Source organism: Ursus maritimus, unplaced genomic scaffold (assembly GCF_017311325.1).
Source record: "Ursus maritimus isolate PB19 unplaced genomic scaffold, ASM1731132v1 scaffold_16, whole genome shotgun sequence".
NCBI classification, from domain to species: domain Eukaryota; kingdom Metazoa; phylum Chordata; class Mammalia; order Carnivora; family Ursidae; genus Ursus; species Ursus maritimus.
In genome coordinates, this window is record NW_024424008.1 from 52,056,492 (window position 1) to 52,069,114 (window position 12,623).

General features: G+C 43.5%; 1 protein-coding gene across 1 annotated transcript in view; it reads left to right on the forward strand.

Annotated features, from left to right (window-relative positions):
• The window catches only part of CADM1 (cell adhesion molecule 1), a 369,237-nt gene that overhangs the window by 331,221 nt on the left and 25,393 nt on the right, over positions 1–12,623 (forward strand). Inside the window, exon 11 of the mRNA XM_040630655.1 lies at positions 4,061–4,144. Coding sequence (XP_040486589.1) covers positions 4,061–4,144 — 84 coding nt within the window. The remainder of the gene's footprint in view (positions 1–4,060; positions 4,145–12,623) is intronic.

The window sequence follows — 12,623 nt, forward strand, 5'->3', positions numbered from 1 at the left end:
GAATGCATTTATTTTTAAATTTGTCTGTTTTCTTAATATCTTTTCACAGGATTATGAAAGCATATATTATCGTGAATTGCATTCTCTAACCAGCAGATATTTACTGAGCATCTACTACGTGTCAGGCATCCTAGACTTTTTCCCGTTTATATCTTAATGTCAGTTTTGGGTCTGGTGAATATTCTCTGTTTAGCTGAGGAGTGCACTGCCTCTCTAGCCTTAGGATGACAGATTGAGTCTGTTCTGTCCAATCGAAGTCTCTAGGTTGGTTTTATACCAGGAAGCGTAGTCATGAACTGACATGACACGGAATGAGTAACCACAAGCCTGAAAATTTCAGTGTCTTATAAATGTGTGGATATGTGTGCACATTTCTTGCTTCCTGTTAGCACTGTAAATTATCCAAGTACACGTATATATGAATATACCCCTGCACACACATAACCATACCTATGGAATATTGACACCGTGTTATGTCTCAGAACTTGGCCACTTTCCTTTTGAAGAAAACAGGAGTCAGTGTCTTTCTTTGTGAGGACATAGAAGCATGCTTTATACCATATCTACATGGATATTCAAATATAATCCTTACGATCTAATCCTGAGGTTTGGGTTCCCCCCCCCCTTTTAACATAATGCAGAATTACAGGATCATATCTACTCACCTGATTTGTAAACTTCTGAGATGTGTTTTCTGCATACACTACCCTTGTTGTCTGTGCTCTACACATGTAAGAGCATTAATTCTCCCCAGTGGTTGAGGAGATTCCAGCGAAGGGAACGGTGGTCCTGTGTAGGTGCCAGGGGGTGCCCTGGGACCCCTTTTCAGTTGACATTACACAGCCACCCTGTGCCTGAGACTGTTCACGGTCCGCTGATGCCAGGGGCAGGAAGGTAAATCCCTTTCTGTACATGAGGGTTTGAGCCTCACGTGAACCCCTTCCTTTGCTGCGGTGGGTAATAGGAGCGGCAAATTCCCACCAGCCTATTGTATTCTTCCTTGATTCAGAAGACTAAGTTATCTGGAAAAACAACTCTGATTTATCGTCCCTCCTGTTGCCACCTCTCAAGACAAACATTTTGTGGATTTGATGGACACAGATGTCTTTGAATAATTTGGGACACCAGCTTATGGCTGGCATTTGTTGGGTGCTCACTGTGTCCCACTGTTGCACATGCATGACCATCTCAGATCTCCACAGTCACCCCAGGACGTACGCATTATCCTCATCCCGTGTTACAGATGACAGATGAAGCTTAGAAAGGTCACCTAAGCTGCCCAAGTTCACAGGCTTGTTTCCAAGCCATGACGTTTCTGACTGCCAAGTCTACAGGGACATTTGTGTCTTACTTTGTAGTGCCTCTAATTCTCCCAGTAGAACAGTTCCCGCCAACACGTGACTATTCTGGATTTCACTTGCTGGGCCAGAGTGCATTATTGATAGCCACCTACCTGTTCCGACAGACAGACACACACACACACACACACGCACACACACACCCCTCCAAGGCAGGATGGTACACTTACTCTCGTCCAGAGATCTGTTAGATCCACAGGATTCTAACCTGCCTCCCTTAAGCTGTGCCAGTGTCACTGCCTGGGATGGCGGCTAGAAGGCCAACCTGAGGTGTTGTTAGTCCAGTAATAAGATATTCTAGGAATTTGAGAAGATGGCGAGTAGATTTTCTTTTCAAAGGTGATTTATTGTACTACTACAGTAACATTCAAAGTTCTTTATGAACTAAGCGCTAACGCGCCTTTAAAATGTTTAATTCTCTGGAAATAACTCCTATACTTGGAGAATGTAGCTGGTTAGTGCCTGAGCCCCAGTTGGTTTTGTTCTTTGAGCCTCTATGTGTCAAGCACCGCTCATTAGCTCCAACTCTGTATTTTCTTAAATGGTGGCCTCACGTTGCTCTTCTTGCTAGAAATGATCTGAGCAACGAGGTTATACCTATTAACAGAATCAAATTCATTCAGGTCATTTGAGCCAGATGTGAAGGACAACAGTTACCCTGGTAGTGATGAAAATAATTGAAAGTGTGTGATTTTCACAAAACGGAAGGGACCGGTGACCTTTTTTCTGAAGTCTCTGCCCTTGTTAGTCTGGTCCACCCCTTGTTCATAATCGTATTTTCAAATCATATTTCAAAAATGGACCTTCAGTTCCCCTTTGATTGTATTGTGAATATCACACATTTTGTGCCAATACTTTGAGAGGTAGGTCCAGAAATAGCATTAGAGTGTATCAGGGGAAGTCTCCCAGGCCACAGATGTTCCTTTCCAGTGATAAATATTGTAATTGAACCAGAACAGAGAAACCGCATTAGCCGCCCACATGCTGGGCAGCAGGCACGTCTCTGGGTCCAGTTGAGTTGGGTAGCAGAGGGCACGGGATGCCTTCAGAGCTCGGCTCAGGGACCAGTGCCCTTCGTTCCTCTGTGTCTGTCCCGGTGCCTGCGGCAAGGTGTGGGTGCCAGCACGTGATCCGCCCGGTCCCAGAATGCTTCCTCACCTGGGGCCTCCATGAGAAAGTAGCCAGCAAACACACTGCCTGTTCGTCTAAAAAGGTGGTTTGAAATTACTTATTTAATCATTTCTGCTTCTTGGCGTTCAATGAGATTTGTGTGTGTGTGTGGTTTTGGGGGGGGTTGTTTGCTTTTTGGGTTTTTTTGTTTTGTTTTTTGATGAATTCCTTTTTGAACTGTGTGAGGCTGCTTTAAACCGCTCGTGTCCACAACTTCAACGAGCACAGTCTCCTGTAAGACAGAACAACTTGCTGCTGATTCTTCCCCAACACATTCATATACTGTGTGTGTGAGAGAGAAGCTGGCTAAGAAAATTAAAACCTCAGATTATTGATCGATAGTAGGAATCATTTCAAGCAGACCTTACAACCAGGAGCCAAAATAGTGTTTTCATAAACTTTCAGGAAGTTGTACCAAAGCCAATAAAGGTGCAGTATATAATTAAAGTTTTGATGTATTAATTAGACAATCTGAGAGCTCACTTGGAGATAAAAGGACACCAGATGTGTCAGGGAGAAAAAGTTGACGTGCTTTAGATAAAATTTAAAATCAAAAGCCTTCAAATCGTCTTATGCTCTGTTATAGCAGAATGATTGCTTAGTTCAAAGTCTTGCTGACAATTTAACACATTCAGTTTGATCATTTGGGCTCAGGATTTTCTTTTTTCTCTTTCATATTTGCCCTTCCCTTGTCCCCCAAATAATTTCTGAGATGATAGAAGAATATACAGTATATCAAACATCTGACAGAGGGTTCCCTCTGGGATTCCTGGCTTGGAGGGTCAAGCCCCGTTTATATTTCATCCTCTTGTTTACAAGATGGAAGGCGGGCTTTTGGTCTTATCACCGCCATCCACTTAGGTCAAGCTTTTAACGCGAGCAAAGGCAACTAACGTATTAATATTTATAAGTTGTAAAATTTATTGACTTTAAAAAAAAATAAAATCTCAGTAAAATCTCATATGCCTGGAACTTGATATTTAGTGGTGACATTCTCTCTTCTTTGTATTTATTACGAGCATAGAAGTAGTTTTACTTCCCGCTGGGATGTATTGATGGGGAATAATGAAGTTACCTGTCATGGAGAGCAGGGGAGCAAGAGCACATCATCCTTGGCCGATAGGAGCCCTTTCGCTGGAGCAGCGTCCTCTCCTCCTCCTTTCTCCTATCTGCAAAAGCATAAAATGAAATGACTCTCGGGCGTAGAGCTGGTTTACCCTCACCTTTGAAATCAGATTGGGGTGGGGGTGTCCTATTTTGATTTTTCCCTCCCTTCTCTCCTTCACATCTCCTCATCCCTACTTCGCTTCATTAATACAAATCTCTTTTCTTCTTTTCTTAGCTTTTCCAACTAAGGTTTTGGGTTACGATTACAAGACACAGATCTTCGGTGGGCGGACGGGGAAGCTTTGGTTTCAGAGGGGGACGTCATCAAACAAACATCTCAATGTCCTCATGCCTTTGTTTTGTCATTACTGATCATTGTTGTGTTCAGCATTGTGGGTTTGATTTTCCTTTTTTTTTTTATCCAGATCCCCCCACAACTCTCCCTCCTCCCACAACAACCACCACCACCACCACCACCACCACCACCACCATCCTTACCATCATCACAGGTATGGTACCTTCATTACCACTGAAAATGTCCTGAATGTATATTGTCTTTCTGGTATGTATGCAAAGAAGCCAAAAAGTTCCCTTGAAATCCTTGGAATTTAATTGTTCCGTTATTTTGGAACTTCAAAGCCATTAGATACTTTGTTCTTAAGTTGAATCTTAAGAACCTCAGAAAATCTTTTAACATCCAGGCACTTAACAGAAGATCAGATATGTTGCAGCTTATGCTTAAGAGAATTCTTTTTAAGCATCACTGTTCAAAGCAGAATGCTAGGGAAAATGGCCGCCTGGCTATTAGAGAACATGCCGGTAGCTTAGGCTTAGCCACGGTTGATGAAATGGTAAGTATTGTGGCTTTGGATCTTCTCGTTGTCTTAATTCCATCTTAATTCATAGGAAGGAAAATACCCTTTAACAGGCCCATGTGGGCCATGTTTGTAAATGCATCGCCATTCTTCCTGCCCTGGAGAGTACCTGCTGACAGTGTTACTACCTGTGTGTGTTGCCGGGGTCAAGAGATCAGAGAGAGTCACTGTCTGCTCCATGCTGGGCACTCACGTACTGCCCCGCTCCCCTCAGTTGAATATTGGAGGTGTGGAAGAGGCAGCCACAGCTTCTGTGGCTTTATCTTTTTTGGACTGTCTGAAACTCTTCTTCAAAATGAGTTTCACTGTCTCTGATTTCTATCACCGAGGGAGGGAGGCATGCCACCCATCCCCTTGGTGGTACCCAGTGGCTCTCATACCGCTTGACGTTGCTTGCTTGGGAGCCTTGGAGCTTCCTCAACCTGCTACGGTGGGAAAGGCCATGGTCGCATTGTGGTCGCCAAGGCCTTCCCCTACCACTATGCACAGGTTCTGACCCCAGAACGTGGAAGAGTAATCATTCTATGAGGAAAAAAACAATTCTTTAAAAGATAACTTTCCCGCTTCATTCTGTTATCCCAGGAGATTGTAAGATCTCTCTGAGCCCCACACCCCAGGATACAGGACTTCTTTTAAAACACTGAATATATAATTCATCATTCTTCATGCATAGACCTTCTTTTACCACCCTAGATGGGGCACCTGTCCTTTACACTGACTTTCCGGAAACGTTCTTGGTTTTCACGGGAGTCGGTGACACAGGCATGACGAAAGTCCAGAGTGTTCCGTGCAAGAGGAGGTTTATGAAATAGGACAGTAGATCCCCTAGTCTCTGTTTTCTTTACCTTTCTAACCCATCACACCGGGACAAAGAGAACCGTAGAAAAGCCACTAGTAAGGATTTTTCTGACCTTGTTTATGAGAACACCAGTGCCTGCACTTAAAATCTTCTGAAAATCCATCAATTGGTGATTGTGTCTCACTCTAAACTCCGCCCCATCCAGGCTGCTTCCTAAATCCTCGTCTGTGTGTGTTTCAGTCCTGCCAGTTCCTTCTGCTGCTTAAGTAAAAGCTTGTTAGCCTAGTGCACAGACCCCTCCTATTTTCCGCCGCATTCCTAAGCACCGCGAAGCTGCTCCTTCCTGATTCCACGTCAGCCATGCTCTCTACTTTCCATACTAGGAGCGAGGTTTTTACCTTTCATGATTTCTTGCCGCTTATCCCGGTTGTAAACTGATTTAGGCTTGAGCTCTCCATAGTAGGTTTTCATGAAATTTCCTGTGAATGGCCCTTTGGACGCCCATGTGAATTACACCTCTGTCCCCCACTACCCTTTGCAGGTAGTTGGTTCATCTTTGCAGAAGGGGCCCAGAGATGAGCCAGCCCTTAACTGCCTCTCATTCTAGAGGGTTCCATCTAGGTGGCTGTGGCTAGCCAGGTCTATATTTTAAGGTAGTGGAGGCCTTTCTCACACTGTAGAAACACCCCACTTCTCCAAAACATGGAACAACACTTTTCATTTGTGGCTGGCCTCTCACTCGCTCAGGCTGGTTTTTGTTTTGTTTTGTTTTGTTTTTTTGTTTTGAAGACCTGAACTCCTCCCCCCTCAGTCTCTGCAACGGAGCTTTCCGCCTTCACCCCCCACCGAAAGCTTCTCTTGTGTCCTCAGACAGCTACAACTTACTGTTATCACCGTTTCAGCCAGAGAGACTCTGTTTAAGAGGAAATTTTCAAAACAAACAATGCTGTATTTCTGTGCATATTGAAGATGCCTTTTAATAGGGGCTTGTCTTGGCTTCTGTCTCTCTGCTCCCAGCCTCGAGGCTCCAGGTGATGCATGACGAGCTCACAGATGCACGGTCGCCTTTCAGCGCAAGCTCTTGAACCCTGTCCCCACACAGAGGGCATCTGTGGCCATGAGCACCCAGATTCTCACTGGCACACCCAAGAGTAGTTAAAGTAAAATTGCCCCTAAAACAACATTGTAGGATCCGTTGCCTTAACGGACATCATCTTCTCGGCTTGCTGTGTCTTAACAAGCAGTCTTCCATGTATTTATCTTGCCTAGAAAGTACACGTGGATTTTAACATTTGCTCCTTACTTCAAACAGATTAAAGGTTCTGGAGCTCAATGATCCTGTGTCCCATTTTAAAGGTCCAGGCTATCCCTGGATTTAGATTGGTTCCTAAAAAATCTTCCAGACAGAATCTTGACAAATGGATAGCTAAATTAATTTCCACTCTTCTCTCTTGCACTGTTTGCAAGATTACAGCCACCATTAGCCTTAAAAGCTGCAACAGCTAAATCCAGTGACAGTAACATAAAGCCTGAGCTTTAAAAAAAAGAAGAAGAAGAAGAAGACGAAAGAAAAAAAGAAAAGAAAAAGAAGCAGCCCATAGTCGTCCTCCATTTCTTTCTCCCACTCAGAGGCAGTGACTGAAGCCCATTCTCCAGGTCAGAGTTTCATTACAAGGAAATGTACAAATGCAATAGAAAAATTTTTTTAGACTCGAAAGGTCATAGTTGATTTCTGATTTCTCTGAAAGGAAGTGCTCCAGCGTTTTCTTTTATCTTCCGTAACCAGGGTAATTGAATTGTTCCCTTGTTAGGGAGGCAGACCGTCATTGAGTCCCCAGTCACCTGACTCCCTCAAAAGCAGGTTAAAGCTTCATCCCGGAGACCCTGGGAGGGGAGAAATTGTGAGCCCGGTCTGACGTGATGTTGCCATTGAGAATCCTAGACCAGATGGGTGGGAGGAGCCAGGCCACCGTGTCTCCTGTCCCATGTGCATGGAACAGGTCTCCTGACCTTCGTGTCAAGGCACACACATGTCTGATGGTAGCGTGATCTAGGGGAGGAATTTTTGAAGGCTCTGGAGTACTGAAAGGAGTATTTGATGTCAACTTGCCCCATCAACCTTATTGCAGCTTTGCAACCATTAGACCGTTAATTCATTAGAATCTCTTTCTAAATTAAAAAAAAAAAAATCATTGGAGGGACAGAATTGAAATGGGAGTCATCCAGAGCCTCGCTGTGATTTGCCACGAGCTTCTTGGGCGTCTCTTCCTTCTCATGCACACTGGTATTCTGATCAGGTACTTCTTTTACAATTAGAGCAATTGGCAAGCCCCCCCCCCCTTTTTTTTAAATCACATCAAGTTGGCCATGTGGTCTCATTCACAAAGATAGATGCTGTGAGATTGAAGAGCAAATGCATCATCCAAATTGTCCCTGGAGCCCTCTGTTAAAATATAGAGCCAGCCAAACCATCCCCTGGGCTCAGAGTCCTTTATGCAGATTTGGCTCCGAAGTTAGAACCTACTGCCCTACTAGGGGGGGAAGCCTACTGCCCTACTAGGGGGTTTCTTTTGTTTTGTTTTGTTTTGTTTTGTTTTGTGTTTGGAATTTTCTTTGAAGTTGGTTGACTTCAGGTATGAGATGTAGATAAAATTACCTGTTTCTGAGCCGGTAGCCTTAGCCCCTGCCTGACAGTTGGATTCAACGTCTTCCTATCTTCCCAGGAAAATAGTCGGTGTTTCCCTTCCTAGATAATGTGGACTTTGTATTGTTTCTGCTCGGTAGTGTCCTGCATTGGATGCGTGACGAGGAGTCTACCTTAGAAAGCAGCACAGCACTGGGTTATAAACGCCCTCAGCAGCTTTAGTAGGAAATTCGGGGCGGGGGAGGGGGGCGGTCAACCTGTGTGTCACTGTACATGTGACTGTCACAAATTAAAACATTAAAATCACTTTAGAATAAGAAATGAATAGCTATAGGGCCAAATCCTGGAACACATTTAAAAATCCTTCCACAGGAATGAAATAGGTCATTTCTGAATGAGTTTTTCCTCTTTTTTAAAGTACGTATCCAATTAAGTATTTTGTGTTTCTTGGAAAAGAAAACAGCACTGTTCTTCTGCTTGGTATCTAAGCACTCCAAACCCGGTATACCTTGGAGAAAGTGAGTCCCACCCCCAGGCCCACATTGTTATTTTGACTTTCATAGTCTGATATCCTAAGCCGTTGTGTGTGTAAAGTATCCAGTCCTGTGAACGTGAGTGCAGCCCTTCTCCTTCAGAGATATTCACAGAGTATGCCAAGTGAGGGAAGTCCCACACCATGGCACGTGTTTTCAGTTTCTTAAATACAGAGGGAAGAAGGACACTTGTGCTTCTGGCAGCCTGTAACGGCATCATCGACACGACAGCAGAGAGCCTGGCTTCACCTCAAGCCGCTCTTCTCCAGGTCTTAGCTGCATGTTGCCTCCTCTGTGCTGTTGGTATTTGCATGGTGCCAAGGGCTGTATGCTTAGCAGCTTTTTAGGCATTCATTCAACAAATACCAAGCCCCCATAATACGTACAGCAATATGCTAGTGCCTGTGGAAACAGAAAATTCCTGAAGCCCCTTAAAATGTGATAGAGGGACTAGGTGTTCCACACTGGAACCCAGGAGCGGGAGGCACTCTGCAGTGAGGGCTGACCTAGTGGCCAGAGCGGGACTGGGGAGAGCATCACAGGGGCAGTAGTTTGGTGCCAACAAGGAACGCATAGAATGTGCATAAGAAAGGATGGCATTCTAGAAATTAAGCATGATGGCCCAACGTTACTGCAAGCATCCGTCCTCAGTGTGTGGGTATTTATGTTCCGGGCATGTATTAAGCCACTGTTGCTAGGACATACACAGCTTTCATTCTAGAGTGTTTACTGAATTCCCTTTTTTCTAGAGTTGGCTTCTACTCCATTAAGACTGTGTATCACTCATCCTTTAGTGAATACTTATTGAGTGTTACTGATGGGCCGGTGTGCCTGGTCACAAGAATATTATTAGGGTGCTAGTAAGTACGCATGAGCCCCCTTTTCAAGTTTTTGCCCCCAAATTGCGTGGCCTTTTTCATACTATCTCCAGTGTGTCTGTTTTTATTTTGCTGATGATTATAGGCCCATTACAAATAGCATCATAGCCAACCAGCTCTTGACCCATTTTGATTTATGAGGGAACGGAAGCAGTGAGAACATTATAGTGATGAAGGTCACCTGATTCTGACTTCTTAAAAAAAGAAATGAGAGATGGAAGCAGATTTTTTTTGTTTCTATTGCTTCCATCATAATTCCCATACTTTTATGTTCCTTGTTTAAAAAGAATCCAAGAAATAAAGACTTGACAGGTTTACAAACTAAAGATTAGAAAGTGATCGTTGGGGCTGTTTTGATGGTGGAAAGGGTAGGACTTGGAAGGACCCAGCCCTCTGGCATCTAGCTGGAGATGACTAGAAGCTACTATTTCTAGAGCCCTGTCCCTCTCCACCTTCACCCTCCTCTTCCATTCCTCCCCTCACCTGTGCCTTCCCCTCTCTGCCCCTCTTTTCACCCAGGCTTCACCACCCCCCACTCCCCCACCCCCCCCACCCCGGGTAGAGGAGGTAGAGGAGTCATTTGCCTTATGAGATGAAACCCCTGTATGGTTTCCTATTATTTTCAGCACATCTGGTTTGCAAATGAAAAGATCTCAGGGGCACAGCAGCACTAGTGAACAATTCTGAAGAAGCTTTTAACAAAACCTGAAATTGCTTAACAAAAATCCAATCCACTCCCCCCATCCTGCTGTTCCCTGGTGCCCAGCCCCTTCCCCAGGGGGAGGGGAGGGTGACTTTAAGAAGTAAGAGAGCTTTATCAAGACTCTCCTGTTTGGGCCTTTTAGCTTCTATTCTGTTCTTGTCTCCTTTCTCCAGTCCCTGAGAAATGGGAGTTTAATTAAAGCATAACATAGTTGGAAAGAAAATGAACCGGGAATCCAGTAGAAAATAAATTTTGAAGTTTAATTTTCCAGCACGTATTTTTGCTTTCGATAGATTTCAAATAAGTCAGAAATAAATAAAGAAATGAATAAAAAAAACTATATTTAATATATATTGGCCGCAGAACACAACTATGAAAATAAAATTGTCAGGGGAATTCCTCGCCTGCCCTAGTGTCTAGATTTAAAGCAGCTCCGTAACACAAACTGAAGGGGAATTCAATTAAGAAAACCCATTGGCTCCTTATTGACTTTAGTTAAGAAAATAAACTCAGGGAAAGTGTATTAAAATATGTCTGGACTGCTTAGTACGCCTCCATTTAAGCTTATGACAATCAAAATGGGAGAATTTAAATTCTTTACAATTAAGCTCTGCTTTTGAGCAGATTGGGTTCCTCTGGGTTATTACACTGTGCATTTTTGAATGTACACCCTCCTCACACCCACCCCAAAATGCAGTCTTGCAGTGAATCTGTGTGTTCTAAAGCAGGAGCACCACAGAGCGATTGGAGAAGAAAAAGTATTTAAGGTTGTGAATTTAATTTTGTTCTAGGATTTTCATTTTCATTTATGGCACCCGTTGTGTTTGAGACCACGGACTAATTTATGGATTAGTTTTAAACCCCCAGTCTGTCACACTCAATGAACAATTCTAAGTTGGAGAGAATCCATATGAAAGGATTAGAATGTGCCACAGTGGAGCTTACACATGACTGTTTCAACTAAATATTGCCCAGCTGCCTCTCATGCAGCAATTTTTTTTTTTTTTTTTTGCTACTTGGTTAAACGGCTACTGTCTCTAATCTCACACATTGTCAGAGCCTTTCCTTTTGTAAATATCTTACACTGCCACATGAAATATAGGTGATGTTTAATTTATTCAAGATAGAATGCCATAAACTGTTTGTATGGCTGGGAGACTGAGAAGTCAATATTTAGTGAAATGTGCATCTTTCAAATAGTGCAGGGCCTGCCTGTGGATACCTTGTTTGATTATACTCGTAAAACAGCTCAAGAGTGACTATTAAGGCCGTACACACTTACTGGGCTTGCAGGAACGTGGGATTGTTTTTTGTTGTTGTTGTTGACCATATAAAGTAAGTGTACAATGAATTCGCCCTTATTATAATTAAAATAGAGACAATAGCTCAGCAAGGCCTTTTTTATTCCATAACCCTACAGCTGCCTTCAGCCCAACTCAACTCTTTGTGACCTCTTTTTCTCGGAGGCCTAGCTCCGATGAGTTTCTAAAGGCAGCAGCAAAATGCAGTTGAAAACAAGTCTTTGTTAGGACAATTACGCACTCTCGTTTTTCAAGCTAATGACAGCGTTTCCAACTTATATTGGAAATTTACTCTTTGCATTTTGCCCGTACACTTCGAATGTTATCAAACAATGGAGTGACCCCACAAGTTGATCCACAGGGGTGGGCTGGCACATCTCGCCAGTCTTCTGATTAAGACACCCCTAATAAATCCTACCTCACAGAGCGGCACTCCCTTCAGAGCCAGGCTGTCTATGGTTTCTGCATGAAGTCATAATGCAATTATGAAGGAGAATTAGATTCTGTCACAGTGCTCTCCTGCGGGGAGCACAAAGTCACTTCTAAAGAATTTTTTTTTAATTCTTTACTTGAAATTGCCTGTGTTCAGATAGCACACCAGATGCTCTTAGAGAAATAGAATCAGCAACTCCCCCGACACACCCTCCAAACCCCGTCGAACTCTGTGGCCAACATGTGTGTCTGCGGCGTCCTCCTCTCCATTGCTGATCATGGCTTTGCCATTTCCAGCCGCAGTCACTTGTGTGGTTTGACTCGAACATGTGTTTGCTTTTAACTGTTTAGAAGATGTCCCCCCCCCCACATCCCTTTCTCCTCCCCTTTTGGGTGCAATTGATGGATTTCCCGTCCCCAGAATGGGGAAGCAAGCTGCACTGTGGACTTGGCTCATTCATTTTCTAGTGACCACACAGAAGCTGACACCTAGGGTCACTTAGTTTAGTTTCGTGATAAAGCGGGCAGTGTGGCGATATAGGAAGACAGTAAATCGAGCAGTCATCGGTTCATGCTAAGATACAATTTTTGAGGGCTCTAACCTCTAGGATTTACTCCACCTCCTTTCTTTCATTTTATGCAACTTATTTACCTGCTAAAATTAAAGCCTATGAGAAGTGCTACTATAAAGATAACCAGCCAAAGTGTTTATTGCTTTTTTTTTTTTAATTTTGGAAAGGAGCCAGTGCCTATCCATAAAATGTATTAGCGTGCATATAATGTTTCTGTACAAATGTGCATTTGATCTTGCCCCTTTGTTGAA